We start from the raw sequence: 20,108 nt of genomic DNA, 5'->3' as shown, positions 1-20,108 counted from the left end.
GATTGGACATTGTCCTTCACTTCTGAGAACCTAAATTTTATAAGGTTTAGTCATAGCCTGAGGATAAATGCAGAATGCAAGAATCAGGTTAGAGTTAAAATAATGGAGGAAGTGACAAGATCTCTGCTTAGTAAAAATTGTGAAGAAGAACAAGTTCAGGCTTTTGATATATGTATAGAGGGTTTTATTTTCATTCTGATTGTATGCTCAGATAAAAGTTTCAGTTTGATTTTTAAAACTGTTTATTGTGGAAAGAGCAGTTAACCATTGACTCAGAAGGATTCTCTGCTTCTGACAGTTAACTCTGAAGGGTCTGGCTGTTCTCCTTCTCTTAGTTCCTTTCTTATCTCTGTACACAATGGCTGTTACCTTAAATTTCTGTTCACAGTTAATATCCAGAAAGGAAAGTCCTTGATCTTTGTTCAGTCACATGAATGGATCTAAAGTGTTGCCATCTTTTGAAGCTCTTCTCTATAGCATCTTTTTAAAACATGTGTCAGTATTTTTTACTTGTAGGACTCTGCAAGGGCTATGCAAAATCACTCTGCCAAACTAGACAGGAGGGACAAAACAATCACTGTCAGTAACTGCATACCTGAAACAAAGACTCCTGTCATATTTCCCCTGTACTTCTAAAATACCCTTGGACTCTACAACACAAACAGTGAACCCTATTGTAAATATTAATAGTACAATTATAAAAACATTCTTTCATGAATTGTAACAAATGTACCACACTACTGCAAGGAATTAATAATAGGGTGGTATATGAGAACTTTATATGTTAAGCACAATTCTTCTGCAAACCTGTAACTTCTTTAATAAAATTATTTTTTAAAAACACCCTTGAAATGTATCACAGCTATTACCATGTCAAGTGCCTATGAAAAATAGCAGAAGGCTTGTTCCATTTCCAGAAATGGGATTCCTTGAACTCAGACTCATTAGGGAAATATCCTAGTCCTTTTTTCTATTAGTTCGTGTTTGTTTTCTTACCTCAGAGAAACAAGAAACCAGTTTCCCCAGCTCATGGTTCTAACTGATGAGATGTGAAATGAGTTTCTATGAGAGATGAGCACCCTTAAGGGGGAAACTAGAACTTGTCACACTAAGCAGCCCTGTGTGATTCCCCACAAATATTTCAGTGTTCTGCATTTAAGGAGTACAATCTGGGGAATTAAGGGTCCCTGATGAAGCTAATGTCCCTGCTCTTTTCACAGCTTATGCTCTTCCTGTAGAGGTTTGAGCATTCTTCACCATGCAATAAAATGTTACCATCTTATTATTTCTTTTCTCAAATATTTCTAGGCACAATGTTGAAGTTTGTTGTTGTTGTTTTCCTTTTTCCATTCTATGCCTCTTGGAATATACAGGATATGAAAGGTACTTTGGGTAGTGATTTTTAAAAAGGGAAGGTTTCTTGAAACATATATTGTTCTGACAATTAGAGGATACTGTTATTTCAGTTCTCTTCTTCTCTTGATAATGCTTAATCAGAGGATAGACTCTGCCCTCAAAATATGGTGAACTTTTTAATTAATATTGATTGTTTTTCAGCATGTGGCCCTCCAGCTATGTCCATGTGGTCAACAGCCAGAAACTTAGGAAGCAGCAGAGAAGGAAAGATAGAAGCTAATTTTCTCTCTCCTTCCTCTCATGATTGAGTGGTTGGGAAGTATTTGATTTTGTCACGATGCTGGCATGTACACCAAGAGAGAACTTGGGAGCAGGGAAAGGGAAGTGTCATTGTAACTCTACTCTCAGTATTTCAAATTCTATTTCAAAAATGTGAAAGGGTAACAATTAGTACAAACCATGGCATTCTCCAGGAAAACTTTCTGCAGTGATGGAAATGCCCCATATCTGCAATGTCCAATATGTGGTAGGCGCTACCAGCATGTGGCTGTTGAGCACTTGAAATGTGGGTAATGCAAATAAAGAACTGTATTTTTATTTTACTTGATGTTAATTCATTTAAATGTAAGTAATCATGCATGGCTACTGGGTACCACTTTGCACAACACAGGTCAGACTCATCTCTTTTTCTGGCTCATTTGCAGCATCTAGAGTCATTCCTGCCGCCCCTCCCCCCCTCCAAAAAAAAAAAACTTTGAAGGATTCTCTTGATTCTTGATTTTAATGTAGAATTTTATATTAAAAATTTTGCTTTCTATTGCTGTTTAAGAATTACAAGATGTAAGTAGACATTTATATATGAAACAAGATTAATTAGAGGCAATAAAATGTTGAGCTTCAGACTTGAGATAAAAGAATAATGCTTTTAGTTTTTACATATTTTAAGCAGTTGTCATTGTAACAAATTGGGCTAAAATTGAAAACTGTAGACAAAGGAGCCAGAAAAAAATTTTGCAGGGAATTTCTACACTCTGGCAAAAGGCCACTAGATTTGGGGTCATGATTGTAACTAACCGTAACAAAAGTCAATAAAATCATTTTTTTCTATTCTTTTTATGGAAATAAAGTCTCTAGTGCTTGTAGAGAAATCCCCTGCTTCTTTCCCTTCCTCCTCTTTGAGTGAGAGTATGAATCAGCTCTTTCAGGCTTTTCCTGTGCTTTCCTACTTAGAGAAAAGGCAATAGAGTAGAAAAATCTCGTAACTATAAGAAAAAAGTTGTGGGTTCTGGTTCCAGCTCTGCCGCATGGGAAGTAGCTAAAGACCAGCCACTTAAAACCTCCCAGGATCCCAGATTTCCTCACTTAATCCTCACAATAACCTACAATTTCAGGTTTCCAGGGTGACCTGAAATAACAAGATTATCACAAACTGTTACCCTCTATATACTCCCTCCTAAAAAAAATCTTCTCTTACTGAAACTGTGTAAGGAATGAAACAAATTGGTGGTTGAAGTGCTAGGTAAATACAAAAACATAAAGATATGATCTGGAATGGTTAATGTTTATAGACTGCTTATAATGTTACTATCCTTAAAACGGGGATAAGAACACTTGTGTTTCTTACTCCATGTTCATACAGGGTGAATGAAAGCATCTGAAGACTGTGAAGTACAAGACAGATGTGGGTAGAATTATTTGAGAGCATGGTCTGGCTTTTTCAGTTCTGACTTCTTTATAGGCCTGATGATTCACTTTCCAAGTGAATGAACTCTCCATATCAGTACTGCAAAATGTGCATTCTTTCCCTTCTAGATCTAGCTTCACATCAGGTCTTTCTGCCGAGGCTTAGCAACCCTGCCCTGGTCATGACACTCCCAAGGCAGGCAAAGAACCATCTGTGTCATGAGTGATACCCAGTGCTAAGGCCATGCTTGCAAAGTTGGTACCCAGCTAGGCTTCCATTATATCTATTCTGCAGTGAGTAGGCGGGACACCTAGTCATTTATCAAACATCTAACTATTTAGTTCTATAAAGGTAGGACTGAAGTTAAATACACTCCATAGAAACCCCAGAGTGCTCACAGAAAACTTTTATGAGAAGTAAATGTCCACAGATTTGGTTGCATTTTAAAGTATTCAGGAGAGTTTAATAAATCCAGGCTTTTTGTCACTTTCAAACTGAACTCCTGAGTATAGTGTTGTTGAACTGTTTGTCATGTGCATCTTTCTTTTTGAGAACTGTGTCATTTGGCTTGATTTTGGTCTTTCTGTTACAACATTCACCCTCTCCTGCAACAATTGGCTGTAGGTTGACTGATTATGCAAGTGGGAAATATATGATCCCTTCTCAAAAACATTTTTGCTTGTAGTCATTTATGTTTCAGATTAATTCACTACTGTCCCTTAAATATCTTCATTCTGTGTACAGTTTTCACAAAGTCTGTAAGCATTAGAAATTTAAAAAAATGTCAAAATAAGATGATTTCATTTTTAAGATAAGAAACTGCATGCAGTGCATACTGCCCTCTTTGGAAGTTTGGTAGACTCTTAAATAAACTCTTAATGATTTGGGTTTATATGATACATTTGTCCTGAAAAATGTACTTGTGTTCCCATGTCAGCTATTAATTTGAGAACAGTTACAAGGCCTTAACAGCCTTTTTTTATATTCCCAATAAACAAGAACCTGACTCAGCAGATAGTTCTTCTGCCTGGTATTGTTTTATTAGTCTAATAGCTTTATGGCAATGACTCATTCAGCGGTTTGTTGGCAATAGGGCAAGTAACTGTAGTTAAATATCCTTCATGATGTGCTAATTTGCAAAACTGATCAGCTTTGATTGTGGGTGGTGGTAGGAAAGACACCAGCTGGCTCAGCCATTCTCCATGTAGTAGAAGTCAACTCTTCCTGACTTTATATGGTTTATCAGGTGGTGGAGAGGAGTCAAGATTTCCATTTTCACTCATAGGTGATGAGAAATGGCTGGCTTCCCCTCAGTGGATTATGATTTCAGAATGTGTGCTTGCAGCTGCAAATCATAGCTCAGAAAATCGGAAAGCTCTCTGGGAGGGTATCTATTAGCAAGCAAGCTGCTGTCATTAATTCAAGGGTTCCTTCCTTTTAAAGGTTACCAGATAACCCATAACCATCCAATTTGCTTTCTCGGATAAAGGCTTTTCATTTTTCTTTTAACTTTCCATGCTCCCTCAAATCAGCCATGCTTTCTTCCTCCTTTCAATATTGTGTACCTGAACCTAAGACTATTACATGGTCTGAAAGCTTTGAACACCAGTGCTGTGATCAGCAAGTACAGCAGTCCAATTTCCACTTGGTTCAAATAGTGCTTTCCTGTCTTGTCTGGGAAAGTGTCTGCCAATTCATTTTTCTCTTCTTATCAGCAAAACACATATATACTGTGTTCATGTCGTTTCATATAAAACATGGGGAAAATTCCTGAACAATCAGAAGACCAGTTACAAAAACTGCCCGGATTTCTGTTCTCATCCCAAAGCACACACTTTTGTTTGCCAGCAAATGAGAAAGCAAATGACAGAAAACTGATTTCACAGGTGCCAGCCATCAAAATTATTAGGCTTTGATAATGGTCTTTTTCAAACAGAGAATATTTATCATATGCTCAGCATCTTAGGAAATATTTCCTTCTCCCACCCCCAAGCCTGGCTAATATGCTGATGGCCTTGGACAATAGTGACTCATCCACATTGCAGAAATTCTTGGCAAAGCTGTAGGGGTCCAGCACCCTAACACCTCCCACGGCACTTTGATCAAATATGGTGCAAGGCAGGGCTATTTGATACCTCAAATTGTGATATGGTCTTTAGCCATTGCTTTGGTTACTTATTTTTTAATGGAGAAGCAGCATGGTTTATTCTCTATACATGTACACCAAGAGAGAACTTGGGAGCAGGGAAAGGGAAGTGTCATTGTAACTCTACTCTCAGTATTTCAAATTCTATTTCAAAAATGTGAAAGGGTAACAATTAGTACAAAGCATGGACCACTTCGTTCTGGTCCCCGATTTCTTTCTTTGATTATCTTGTTTCCCTCTGGGTTTGCTGGAAGTTGGGATAGAGGGTATGTAGCAAGGGGGTAAAAAGGAGAGGACGCGAAACCATTCCCATTTGCTTGTCTCTGCATTTGTGGCATCACCCACCACATTCAGCCAGATGCATATCTTCAACATTCATTATATCCCCAACATGCTGCTGAGCTGTACAACCAAAAGCAAAGATTTCACGGGTAAGGGCATGAGCCAGGCCACATGGAGTCCAATTTTGGTTCCCCACTTCCTAGCTCTGTGTCGTTGGGCAAGCAACTTAGTCTCTCTTTCCTCATCTGTAAACTAAGGATTTGAAAAGTATCCATCTCATAGTGTTGCTGTGAGGTCCAAATAATTTATTAAATGCAGAGCCACTTACAACACCGTGTGGCATCTAGTAAACACTCAATAAATGCTACTGATCGTCTTTACTACCCTTGCCCTCAAAGTGCTTCTAATCCAGTTGATAGAAAGAATTAATAGAAGATCATGTGAAATTGTGTGATACACATTGTAAGTGCAGTAGAATTTTAGGAGAAAAAAATAATAGTATGTTTTCATTTCCCAGCTGCTAAAACAAATACCCTACAATGGGTTGGTGAACCAACAGGAATTGATTGGCTCATGGTTTCAGAATCTAGATGGCTTTCTTCTTCCTGGGGTTGGTATCTTCTGGCTGGCCTGCAATCTTTGGGGTTCCTTGGCTTTTCTGTCACATGGGAATGCATGTGGCAGCATCTTCTCCTTTTTCCTACAGGTTCCATTGACTTCCAGCTTCTGGATGGTCCCCTGTGGCCTTCTTTATCAGGCCTCCAGTAATAGGATTAAGACCCACCCCAATTCAGTTGGGACCCTCCTTAACTAAGTGATCCCATCAAAAGCTCCTTTTTATGATGGGTTCACACCCACATGAATGAATGAAGATTAAGAACATGTTTTTCTGGGGTACATAACTCCAAGCCACCACACGGTATAATTACCTATTAAACTGGCATTTGGATCATTTTAGCCAGTGTCAGATCATTTTGAGTCTTTGAGTCTCATGAACTCTCTTAAGGTATTCCTTTTTTTTTTCCCTTGACCTTGTTCTCTGTACAAAAATATTATTTTGAAGCTCTGCTACAAATGGGATTGCATGCTGTACACTACAACTTTGTGTAAGTGGAGGCCAGGCATTATGGTTTGATTGAAATTTTAATAGATGCAGCGCTTTATACTTTTCCTCACTGGAGCTCCCAGGGAACAGCATGGTTAAACGCTCAAGTAAAGGGGGTCCACAGACCATGATACGTGAGTGCTGAGGCCTCCAAGCATGTTTTAGCTAGTAGCTGGTTTTGGTTTGTTTATGACTTTTGAACAGACAGTACTGGGATAAGATTGTTGGGATTTCAGTCTGCAGAAAATAATTGTGGCAATGCCATGAAAAATTATACAGAAATTAAAGCAAGATTTCTTGCATATATCCTTAATCTAGACCAAAGTGTACCAAGCAGTGTTGCAGGTCCCCACTGCTACTCACAAATGGGGCCAGACACACCTTTGAGACACAAAAAAGGAGAATATAAGCACCATAAGGCGGCCTTGGGTCAGAGTGTGCTAGGATCCTAGGGGACAAAGTGCTGGTCCTTGGACCTGGTCTCTTCAGAATCTGTAAAATGGAAATAATGATACTTTCTCTACTCATAACAAGATGTGTCTGAGGGCAAATAAAATAGTCTGTGCAAATTCTTTGAAAAGTATAAAATGCTACAGAATTATATAATGTTGCGTGACAGAGTTTACAGTCTAAAAGGAAAAAAATTAGAACAAACTCAAAAGGAAAAAGGTAACAGGTAACTAAGAACCTAAAGAAGCACTTATACCAATTATACATATATGTAGAAACAAGAATATAATTTTACCTAGTCTTTGTCTGTGTGATAACTAATGTTTGACTCTAACGATGGCCACAGCACGGAAGGTATTATATCCCAACAAATAAGTAAGAATGTAACCCTATTTTCATTTATTCATTACTGATGCTCATCAGAGCAAAATTTTTTACTTCAACCAAGCATTCAGCCATAATAGCATACAGTTTTCCTGACTTTATTCATTGTCCTCTTTATAACGACAATAGTATGTTCAATAATATAATTACCTATAATGCATGCTTTGGTGGGAAGAATCATTATGATAGTATTTAGGAGAGCACTTGGCACAAAGCAGGCCCCTAGAAAGTTGTCAGTAAATATCTGCTAAGATACCTGAGGTCATCTCGGAGCAGAAGGCATTTACCCTGCTTTCAATAGACACCTCCACTTCAGGGAGTCGATGATAGTTTGTAAAAATGTGTGCATTCTAATAGAGAAAGAGCCAAGGATGCCAAAAACTTTTGTCAGACTCTCAAAGGCTTAGGACAACTCTCAAATTTGTTCTAAAGGGAATAACTGATCGTCACCTAGTTGCATTCAACTCCCAATGGCTTTCTAACAGGAAATGTGCTTCTTATCCTAGGTATTAAAGTTTGAGCCTGGCCATTTCAAGAGGAGGGGCAGAGCTAAGACCATGGCTCTCGTTGACATCCAGCTGGATCACCATGAGCGGTGCGATTGCATCTGCAGTTCAAGACCACCTCGATAAAAGAATGCGCATGTACTTAATGTTTAGCATGAGAACCTTTAGTTTAAGGAGGGTGTGGTAAGAGAACCTTTTCCCACTAGCAACCAAACTTACTACTAGTCTGCAATGCAATCAGTCACAAGTGGTTGCTGAGTTTCAACCTAGCTTTGTTAGTGCTACGGCAAGTACCAAAGCATATCATCAACTTCTATACTCAAGAATAAGGGATCACATTTACTAATAGTGTCTGAGGACACTATATATATATATATATATATATATGTCTGTGCCTATGTGTAAATAGATAAATCAAATGGTTTATATAACCAGGTACACAGGAGCTTACATATAGTTATTTAGATCCTTAAAATCCTTTGACAAAATAAGAGATGTGTTAAATACATGAAATGTGCCTTCAGAAAATTCCAAAGATGAACTTAATTTGTTAAATTTTAAAATTTTGAATTACAAAACAATTTTGGATCTTGCTCTCTTAAAGAAAGCAGTTTGTATATTAAAACCAAAAGATGAGCTTTTCTTATGTATGTATATCATAAAAAGAGGAGAAATCTGGTTTCTAGGAAACAGCCAAATGCCTAACCATTTTTCCATGAGATGCACTACGCACTTACTTATGTAAGCAATAATTACCTGTCTCCTACACCATGCCATAATACAGGTGCTTTAGAAATTGCCATTAATTCCTCTTTTTATGCGTTTTGCTGAGACATGCTAATTCGTTTAATACTTGTCTCAACAAAATTGCTCAGAGGTTTATTATTATAATCCCACAAGAGGCAATTTATAAGCTGTAGTAGAATTTTGAATTTTTTTTTTCCAAAAGCCCCTCCTCAAAAACAAATCCCTTTAAGAGTGGCTTGGAAACTCTGCGTGAGCCTTACAAAACAGTGTTAATTGGAAGGTTGGGGCAGTGAAAAGTAAAAAACAAAACAAAAAAATGTTGAAGTGTTAACGTAACTGGAAATTAGATGGAATGTTTGATAGACTCCTTATTTAATTATGGGTTCAAGCACACCAAACTGTGCTGATTCTTTTTATGTATCTTGCTTTTGTTGTTGCTGTCTCTTCAATTTATGGACATGGATTTACGATGGCATGTTATACTTGGCCAGCCACCATGGATTATTTATAGCCTAAAAACTTTTGTGTGATAATAAAACAACCAAATTTTATTGATGTAAATCCTTAATCATATTCTCACTCCCCATTCTGAATTCCTGTTTCTGAATGAAATGAAATCAGATCCGGGGTCTCTGGTTTAAATCTGTGGAGCTTCGTCTAAGAAGCCACAGTGTAAATCTTGGGAGCACAAGTTCAGCCCTGCTGCACTATTAGAAAATGGTTTTTTGTTTGTTTGCATGTTTGTTTTTTGCATTGGTTGTTATTGCTATTCCTAGTAATTTTTCCTCCCTGGCTCCCTAATTTCTGTTTTAAAGAACAGTGACTCCAGGGTTTGGAAGTGATTCATCATTCTGCAAAGAAAGATTCTTAAGAGAGCAACAGTGAAATTGAGCTAATTCAGGGGCTGCTAAAGAGAATTAACATTTTTCTTCCTGCCTTGAAAGAAGAAAGGACAGCCAATTTCTTCCCTGGGTCTAGGACCCTACTGACTCCCATCAGACTGGGTGAGGGGTGTGTGACAGGGGCTCATTGAGTCCCTTTGTCAGATGAGTAGCCGACATATACTTGGCTTTCCAAGCCTGGCACTCTCAAGTACAGAGGTCTCAACTATCCTTAGTAACCCATTTCTTCTCAGCTCTTTGAGATGAAAGACCAATGCTTATTGAAGATGTCCTTCTCAAGCATCCCTAAAAGTGTCCAGTGTTTTTTTACCTCAGGCAGTGAGTGGTAAAATTATATCCTCTATCCTTCAGTTCTCCAAAATCCCAGAGCAAATCAGAAACAGCCCAAGTAGACATTCTGATAATCAGGCACCATTGTCCCCCTTCATGGCCACCTGGAAATTTCAGCTTCCTGTACCACCATCAAAGTGTGTGTTCCATCACTCTAGCTTGTACAGCTCACATCATGGCTGCAAATATGAAAAATTAGAGTGTTCTACCCAATTTTCAATAAACCTTCCAGGCTGCAATAACCAGGATGGTTTTCAGTTAAAGCCCTATCTGTACTTTTTATTTATTGGCTGAAATGTAAGCAGGCATATTCACTCACTTTTCTTTCTCTTTCCTGAGTGTTTCATTAAAACTTCTCCCTTGGTTGTTTGTTATCTATTGTACTTCCAACATGTAACTAATAAATCTGTTTCATTGCCATCAAAAGAATTAAAAAGCTTGCCATACAAATTACATTTCAGAACAAACCCTAATCCACATTTTGCATGGCTCACTCACCTGGAATAATGTCTTTCATTCAATATGTTCTTATAGGGCAGAACTCTTTCCTAAGTAGAATTTTTTTATTTTTATTTCTTTTTTGTCGTAGCGGTAACATGCAGCTTTTTTCTCCTGTAACATTTTCTATAGCAGATGTAATATGCCTCTTATCTTGATGAAAAATAAATATTGCTTTTGAACAAAACTGCTCCGTTATTTAGTGCTCAGCTGCAGTTTTAAAAGCTGTACATTCATCCACCTGTTTGAAATGATGAGATTGGGTGATTTCTGGGAGCTTCCTTCCTAAAGCTGAAAGGACTCAAGCCTGGTTGCCAGACCACAAGCTTCTACTTTGTGCATTTCCTGCAGCCTTGCAGCAAGGGGGGCCTGGGGCCTTGTTGCTTTTCTGTTTGTTTGTTTGTTTCCCTAGAGGCCTTGTAACGAAGTACATTCTCCTCTGACATTCCTCGCCTGAGAGGGTTCCAGCCTCTCTTTTCCTTGGGGGCCTGAAATCAACATCACCCTTTCCCCCCACCTCCAGCACCTTGTCCCATCTAGACAGACACCACAGCTAGTGGTTCACTGTTATCAGTTCAGGCAGACCAGTTTGCCAACCTTCTTGCATTTGGTTTAAGATTTGTGATGGGGAACAGAGCATAAATGGAGGGCTTGTAGCGGCAAGAATGTTTGCTATTGCTTGCATCTTAGCCTTTATTATCCTCCTACTGGAGGCTGGGCAGCAGTTGCAGTGTTGTGTGAAACTGCCATTTCACTTAGTTCAGTGGTGTTAGATTGTTTGGGGAATGGGAGTATGGACCTGTGTATTCTGTGGCAAGAATTAATTTTAACATCATAAATACCAGTTAATGTGTGAGTCAAAATGTAGGGCAGGGACAGGAGAAAGGATCAAATAATTTATGCATGGCAGTTAATTCCTATAACTTGGCCTTTTTCTTCTTGATAGTCATATATATATGAACAGTATTTTAATACAAGTACATTAACTTTTTTCATTTCCTCAAATGTGCATGTGTCCAGTTTTACTCAAAGAATAACTCATCAGATGTCCAAATTGTCCCTGTTCTCCTGGAGTCCTCTGATAACAACATACAATTAAAATTCATAGATTGGTATTCATGCCTGTAACCCTAGGAAATACAGTGTTGTTTATTGATAGTCCTGACCAAATATGCTGAAAGTTATAATATTTATAATTCACTTATTTTCTTGACATTCACTCAAATTCTTTGTTTTTAAAGATCAAGTTAAAGACTACATATGTCTTCCAATCTTAACATACTACACTGGGATATCCCCCCCAAAAAATAGGCAGCCATGAACAATGGATAAGCAATTAACACTTGAACTGGAACTTCATGCTTGCTGTTCACTTTATATTTCTGAATTTTGCAAATAGATTTGTAACTTTTTTGAGTAAATTTCATTTATATAGAGATATCTAAAAATTTGATAGCAGAACTCTATAGCAGAAGAGAGTGGATCTAAATCCATAATAAAGGTTAATTTACCCAGCACAGCGAGTTACAGACCAAGAAATCTTCATTTTCTAACAAAACCAGATGACTAAGTGTTGTAAAACTGTTGGATATTGGTTGCCAGATTTAGTGACCAAGAACCAAATGTTAAAAACACTCTTGGATTCAATTCATATTTCAAATAATGCCTGCACATACCAATTATCTTTTAAGAACTAAAGTCTCTGTGTTATGTTCTCTGACCTATCTCATTTGAGGCCATATTACATATTCATTCTCTCCCAGGCTTGATTCTCCTTCCTTTTTCCAAGACCCTCCTCCTTGCACCCTTTCTGATCAGCCTCTACCTGCACAATCCTCAAGTCTGAGGTAGTCAGGCCTAGTGTCTGCTTTGGGGAGACATGGGAGATGCCCAGTTTCCCAAGTGAGCATTTACTAGGGTAAAATTGCCAACTGCTTTAAGAAATCATGGAGTCTTGGGAAACAAAGCCATCAAGTGAATATTCTCCAATATTGTTCACTTTGCTGCAAAATTCAGAATGTGCTGGTAGATATTTATTGACTCCCATCAATGGGAATTTAGCCACAGTCAGCATAGGGAAAAGTGACTTAATGTTTCCTTCCTTTCTTCAACTACAGAGTTTATTAAACCCACTATGTATTGGGCATGTACTGGAGTTTAAAACAAAAGAGTCACAATAGGGGATAAAACTGAAGAAAAATGTTCCAGGTAGATAAATGGAAAGAACAAAGATACCCCAGCAAAAATGCATATAATGAATGTGGGGTGAAAGGAAAGGAATAAAGTAGAGTGGATGAAAGGAAAGGAGTTCACAGAGGAACAATCAGTAGTTCGTTTGACAAACTAGGTTAGGGCTTGAATGTACAAAGTCTAGCATAGATGGCTAGCAAAGAAGTTTATTCTTTTAAATACAGGAGAAGAAACCATGGGTGGCTTCTGAGCATAATGGGGACTACCAAGTGTCATAGGTCCAGACAGAAAGTCAGAAGACCTTGGGTAAAGTAACAAGCCTGCCACTCTGGATGTATGCTTTTCACTGATAAAATGGAATTTGTAAGATGTTCGGTAAGTCCCTTCATTCTGCAGTTCTGCATTTTGGAAAATGGCAGTCTGCAGGATGGATGATGGTAGGAATATGAGTTACAAGTATCCTCAAGTTTTAGGGTTGAGCCACTAAAGAGAGAAGTGGGACTTCAGAGAAAGGAAGGTGTGCATGCCCTCTGTGGTTGTGCAGGCTGTGCACTGCAAAACTCTCAGCATGCCATTCACGTGGACTAAGGATGCAAGAAAAGTTAACAAGAAAATTCAAAGGCCTTGGTGACTGGATAAGGAGGGGAGTGCAGGCCAGGGGGAGGGGAGGCACTGGAGGAAGGAGTCATCTGAGTTGGAATTTCCAGACTGTTGAAACAAGGGAGACAGAAATGAGAAGCCAATTTTGATAGAAGAATGCATGTCCTACCACAGAGACCAAAAAATCCAGAGAAGTTCAGGCTGCTAAGTGAGAGGTATGGAAAGTAGCTGAGAGTCCTGGAGGATTCTTCACTCCTGCTGGTCCTCACTTCTGGCCAAATTCCTCTCTTTGGTTCTCTGATAAGGTAGAATGGTGGGGATGTGAGTCAGATGATAAGATATTATGGAGGGAAGAAGCTGTGATGAAATGAAAGCTGTGAGTGTAAACCATTTCCTGGAGAAGCTGAGTAGTGGGTGGAAGGAGAGAGATCACAGTGCCCATTTATTTAGCGCAGACAATGTACCAGAAATTTGTCTGAGGCTGCTTTGTATGCATTTATTCAATTTTTATAATAATCCAATGAAAAATGGATTTTATAAAGATTAAATATATATATGTGTTTATATGTGTGTGTGTGTGTGTGTTATATATATATTTCAGTATAAAAGAGTGGTATCATATTTATTTTATGAATAAAAAAAGGGAAGCACAGAGAGTTCAAGTAACTTACCCAGGATCATCAAGTAGTAAACTCCAGGCAGCACCTCTGCAGCCCATACCCTTAATCACATTGTAATTCTGTATGTCTGAGTCATTGGTTAGGAGGCAGAAATGAAGAATTATTTTCTAGAAGTCTTTCCACTATAGGACAATCCCAAGCATGGATACTGAGATCATCATTGCACATTCTTGTCAAGCTTCATTAATTTAATAAATAGAAATCTAGCATCTGCTATGTGGTAGACATGATTCTGAGCACTGGGGATGGTATTGAACAAGGCAATGTCCTTACCATCATGGAATTTGCATTCAAGGGAAAAACAGAAAATAAAAACACAGAATTTTATGTAATTGTAAGTGCTATAAGAAAAATAAAGGCACACCGATGTTCACAGCAGCATTATTCACAATTGCAAAGAGATGGAAACAATCCAAATGTCCTTCAACAGATGAGTGGATAAATAAAATGTGGTATATACACACGATGGAATACTACGCGGCAGTAGGAAGGAACGATCTCGTGAAACATATGACAACATGGATGAACCTTGAAGACATAATGCTGAGCGAAATAAGCCAGACAGAAAAAGAGAGATACTGTATGTTACCACTAATGTGAACTCTATGAAAAAATATAAAATAAATGTTGTATATTGTAGAATGTAGGTGATCTAGCGATAAACAGCAACTAGTGAAGGGGGAACGATAATCTAATAAGAACAGGTAAGTTATGGAGGGTAATCTTAATGTTATGAGAATGCTCAGGAACGACTATGGTTTGTTAATTTTTGGGGGGTATTGTTGGAAGCAATGTAGTTATTTTAGGTTATTTTTTTTTATCCTTTGTTTTGGTTTCATTTGAAAAGTTTTTTAATTGTTTTTTAATTAAAAAAAAGAAAAGAAAAATAAAGGAAGAAAGAGTGGTCAGGGACAAGCTCACTGAAGAGTGGAGAACTAGGAAGTGAGAAAGTGATGAGTGGAAATATCCCGGGGAACAGCATTCCAGGTGAGGGAGACAGCAAATGCCAAGTCCCTGCAGCAGAAGCAAGCCAGGCATGGAGTGAAAAATAGCAAGAGGGCCAGGGTGCAGGGGGCAAGGGCTCAAAGGGAAGAAAAGCAGTGGAAGAGAAAGGGCCAATTCCTGTGGGGTCTTAGAGGTCATGGTAAAGAGTTTGAACTTTGAGTATGTTGGGGTGTCTTTCAAAAGTTTTGAGCAGGGAAGTGAAATAATTTGATTAAAGTTGTTAAAAGATCTCTCCTGTGTAGAGGATTGACTGTAGGGGAACAAGAATAAAACTAACTGGACGTTTAAGGAAACTATTCTAGTTGACTCAGGAGGGAATGGCTTCATCTAAGGAGGCCTCAGTGGAGAAAGTGAGAAGGAGTCAGTTTCAGGATATGTATGAACATAGAGAGTAAGGGAAAGGGAGGAGGAGTCAAGAATGTCTCCAAGGATCCAGACCTGAACTCTTGAGTGAACAGTGGACTATTTTACCTCAATGGGAGAAACAGGGATAGGGGAAGATTTGGAAGAATTAGTTATTTTCTTAAAGCTTCCATGGTCTTTTACTAAATCCTGTGTTCTGTGGTTGGTTGGTTCTTAAAAAAGAAAAAAGAAAAAAAAAACAAGGTAACTTCTGGGACCTCTGGGAATGATTGCCCTCAATACTTACGAAAACATCACAAAGAGACTTCTGGGGAAGATGGCAGCATAGGGAGCTCCAGGACTCAGTCCTCCCCCCAAAACAATTACTAAACAGGCAAGACCTGTCTACAACAACTATTTTGAACCTCTAGAGGCCAGAAGAACATCATACAGCATCCAGGGAACAGTGGGAGAAGGAGGAGATAAATTCCGTGTTCTGGTTTGCTAAAGCTGCTGGAATGCAATGTACCAGAAATGGATTGGCTTTTACAATAGGGGTTTATTAACTTACAACTTACAGTTCTGAGGCCATAAAAATGTCCAAACGAAGGCATCATCAAGATGATACCTGACTCTGAAGACAGGCTGCCGGCAACCTCAGCTCCTTTGCCCCAAGGCAATGCCCATGGTGGGTGTGCTGGTCTCTCCCTTCTCTCCCAGGTTTTGTTGCTTTCAGCTTCTGGCTTCTCCATCTGTGGCTTTCTTTCTGAGCTTCTGTTTGCACTCTTTTCTCTCAGCTTCTCTGTATCTCTTAGCTTCCCTAGGATTTTTTCTATGTCTTGTCTCTGTCTGTTAACCTCTTATAATGGGCTCCAGTAAGAGGATTCAGAGCCACCCTGAATGAGGTGGGTCACACCTCAACTTAATATCCTACTCACCAAGAGATCCTACTTACAATGGGTCTACACCCACAGAAACAGATTAGCTTTAAGACCATGATCACTTCTGGGGTACATACAGCTTCAAACCATCACATACAGTAAAGAACTATAAATTGCTCTCTCCACACTATGGCTACTGGCGACCATCCCCCACTGTCACAGCAGCCCACTGTGGAGTCCAGTCCCTTGCTAGCTGCTGGTGACGGAAAGGGACTTAAAAATCCTCTTCCCCAAGGACAGGGATGGGCACGGCTGATCGCTGATTACAGCTTTCGATTAGCAAATTTGGATTGGTGGTCCCCAGCTATGAGGGCAGCTATTATTTCAACCCCACCCTGACAAAGGTGAGGCAGTCTTGGTTGCCACCCTCCCCAGACAGGGCAGAGGCAGTGGAGATTTAAAGATGCAGCAACTTCCTCAGGGCTGCAGCAGACAGTTGGCTGAAGGGCTGCATTTGCTGGGCAGGCCAAGAAAGCTCTGCTTCGGGAGCTGCCGGAGAAGATTTTGGAGCCCTCCCTGATCCCCTGCCCAGGGCACTTTGGAACCAGTCTGTGCTCCCTTCCTGGGTCCCTGGCCTTGTTTTGGCTGAGAAAGACTGATTGGGTAAATCCTCTCTGGGGTGATCCTCCTCCCAGAATTTGCCCTCCAGGCAAAAGCAGCATGAGACAATGAAAGGAGTGTAAAAAAACTATAAAGGCAGACAATTTGGGACAAATGTCTGCCAGTATGAAATACCCAGGAAAGGGAGGTCTGTCTTCTGGGAAACAGAGGGGACAACCAAACTCCTGTGTTTTGGATTGCTAAAACTGACAAAATGCAATATAACAGAAATGGGTTGGCTTTTACAATGGGGATTTATTAACTTACAATTTACAGTTCTTAGGGAATAAAAATGTCCCAACTCAAGTTATCAACAGGATAATACCTTCTCTGAAGACTGGTTACAGGCTCCTCTGTCACATGGGAAGGCACATGGTGACATCTGCTGGTCCTTCTCTCCCGGGTTTCATTGTTTCAGCTTCTGGCTTTTCCATCTGTGGTTTCTTCTCTCTGAACTTCTCTGGGTGTTTCTCTCTGTGAACTTCTCTTAATTTCATCTCTTATAACTGACTTCAGTAAAGGGATTAAGACGCACCTTTGGGCATGTCCTTAACTAAAAGAAACTAACCTAAAGTTCCCAACTACAATAGATCTGCATCCACAGGAATGGATTAAAAGAACACAGCCTCTTCCGGGGTACATAACAGCTTCAAACCACCACATCCTGTAAACAGTTGTAGTTGCTTACAACTAATAAGCAAAAGCCCAGGACAAGAAAGAGACCCAGAAAGACAGGGAAAAACTTATACACTGTATTTGCCTTGGGCAAACCTTCCTGATAGGAGGGCTAAAGCTCAAGGAAATCACTGTCTTTTCACCAGCTGGTTACAAAACCAAGAAACAGACATCCCAGGGGGTAAAGCCGAGAGTTAGCATTTTAAAATATTAGAATGTACAGTGTGCAACAAGAGTACAGGACAAAGAAACAAGAAATGATGGTCCATCCAAAGGAGGAGGATAAAAATCCAGAAAACATTAACAAAGAAGATGAGAATGTGGACATATCAAACAAGACTTTTATAAAAAATTATGTTAAAGTTGCTTGAGAACATGAAGGAAAGCACAGAGAAAGAACTAAAGGATGTCAGGAAAACTATGAATGAACAATATGAGCATCTAAGTAGAAAGACAGAAAGTTTAACAAGGAACCAAAGTTTAACAAGGAACCAAACAAAACCGGAGTGAGGGCCACAGTAACTGAAGTGAAAAATACCCAGGAGGGATTCAAGAGCAAATTGGATCCGGCAGAAGAAAGAATCCATGGACTTGAAAGACAAAAGAGTTGAAATGATTCAGGCTGAGGAACAGAAAGAAAAAAGAAATATTAAAAAAGAAAATAGTTTAAGACACTTCTGGGACACCATTAAATGCATAGATATAGGCATTATGAGAGTTCCAAAACAAGAGAGAAAGGGGCAGAAGGAACAAAGAAATAGTGACAGAGAACTTCCCAAACAGTGAAAGCCATGGATATACACATCCAAGAAGCTGAGAGAACACCAAACAGGATAAACATGAAGAAAAATATGCCCGTCACATATTGATTATAATATCAAGTGCAAAGGACATGGAGAGAGTTCTGAAAGCTGCAAGGGGAAAGCAACATGTTATGTACAAGGAGTCCCAATTAGACTGAGTGTTGATTTCTCATCAAAAACCATGGAGGGACTTCCAGGAAAATGAAGGAATAGGGAGGGAGCTACAGGGCCCTTTCCTCTCCCCAAAGCAGCAAGTAGATATCAGTGGGTTGATGGAAGTATGAAGTAGTAAATATTCACAAAATTTCAACTCAGTCCCTATCAATAATAAGTAATATTTAGCACAATGACTCGGAGGCCCTGCAATCCTGGTTCAATTTGCTAACCATTTAGCCAGACACTCATATACCTAGCCTCCCTCCTCTCAAAATCAAGTAAGTAATCCCATAAATCAATGTATAGTAGTGTTTCTCAAATTTGAGGATGTATCAAAGTCACCTATTGAGGTTGTTAAAATGCAAGTTCCTGGGCCTCACCTCCAGAGTTCTAATTCAATAGGTTTAGGATGAGAACCAATCATTTACGTTTCTAACAAGTTCCCAGGTAATACTGAAGCTGCTGGTTTTAGAACCACACTTAGAAAATCTCTGGTCTATAGATTTGTCCTATACTTCCTTTCCTTTCCATCCCCAGCCTGCTCAGGCCCTTACCACATTTGCCTGAATAACCACCACACACTCCATACTTAACTCTCCACTCCTAGCTTTGCCCCTGCCCTTATCTGCCCCTTACAAAGCCAAATGATCTTCTTAAAGATAAAAATTTGATTATGCTATTCTCTCACTTAAAACCCAGGAACTGGTGCCTGTGGTCTTTACGATAAAGAGCAGGCCCTTCAGTATAACTCTCACTCTCATTTCTCTCCATCTCCCTTTCCTACCTCACTCCAGACGTGCTGCATTATTCACAATTCTCTGAATACAATCACGCTTCATCCATGGCATTCCCCTATCTGCCAAGGTCCTCTTTCCTGAGAGTCTCACCCTCCCCAAGCCACAAGCAAAGCAGACAGCTCTGCTTGGTGATCCCCTGGCAGGCTCTGCAGTTGGCAGAACCCAGCCCCTGTGGCCCAATGCACAACAACAAGGAGCCTTCCTGTGTGTTCTAGTTTGCTAATGCTGCTGGAATGCAAAACACCAGAGATGGATTGGCTTTTATAAAAGGGGGTTTATTTGGTTACACAGTTACAGTCTTAAGGCCATAAAGCGTCCAAGGTCATCAGCAATTGGGTACCTTCAATGGAGGATGGCCAATGGTGTCCAGAAAACCTCTATTAGCTGGGAAGGCACGTGGCTGGCGTCTGCTCCAAAATTCTGGTTTCAAAATGGCTTTCTCCCAGGACATTCCTCTCTAGGCTGCAGTTCCTCAAAAATGTCATTCTTAGTTGCACTTGGGGTATTTGTCTTCTCTTAGCTTCTCCAGAGCAAGAGTCTGCTTTCAATGGCCATCTTCAAAATGTCTCTCATCTGCAGCTCCTGTGCTTTCTTCAAAGTGTCCCTCTTGGCTGTAGCTCCTCTTCAAAATGTCACTCTCAGCTGCACAGGGTTCCTTCTGTTTGTCAGCCCATTTATATGGTTCCACTGATCAAGGCCCACCCTAAATGGGTGGGGCCACACCTCCATGGAAATATCTCATCAGAGTTATCACCTACAGATGGGTGGGGGCATTTCCATGCAAACAACCTAATCCAAACAACTTAATCCCCACTAATATGTCTGCCCCACAAGATTGCATCAAAGAATATGGCTTTTTCTGGGGGACATAATACATACAAATCAGCACACTGTCTGTTAGGCCCCTGACGCCCAGCACTACACCTGGC

The 20,108-nt window shown here is 39.7% G+C and overlaps 1 protein-coding gene across 2 annotated transcripts in view; it reads left to right on the top strand.

Moving 5' to 3' along the window:
- The window catches only part of PDGFD (platelet derived growth factor D), a 216,437-nt gene extending 205,871 nt beyond the window's left edge, over positions 1 to 10,566 (top strand). For both annotated transcript variants that reach the window (XM_037841251.1, XM_037841250.1), the window contains exon 7: positions 7,914 to 10,566. In XM_037841251.1, coding sequence (XP_037697179.1) covers positions 7,914 to 8,039 — 126 coding nt within the window. In that variant the 3' untranslated portion in view covers positions 8,040 to 10,566. The remainder of the gene's footprint in view (positions 1 to 7,913) is intronic.
- Positions 10,567 to 20,108: the final 9,542 nt, after the last annotated feature.

The sequence above is a fragment of the Choloepus didactylus genome, chromosome 6 (genome assembly GCF_015220235.1).
Source record: "Choloepus didactylus isolate mChoDid1 chromosome 6, mChoDid1.pri, whole genome shotgun sequence".
Classification (NCBI taxonomy): Eukaryota; Metazoa; Chordata; class Mammalia; order Pilosa; family Megalonychidae; genus Choloepus; species Choloepus didactylus.
Note: the sequence above shows the minus strand (reverse complement) of the source record. Positions and strands in the feature narration are given on the sequence as shown.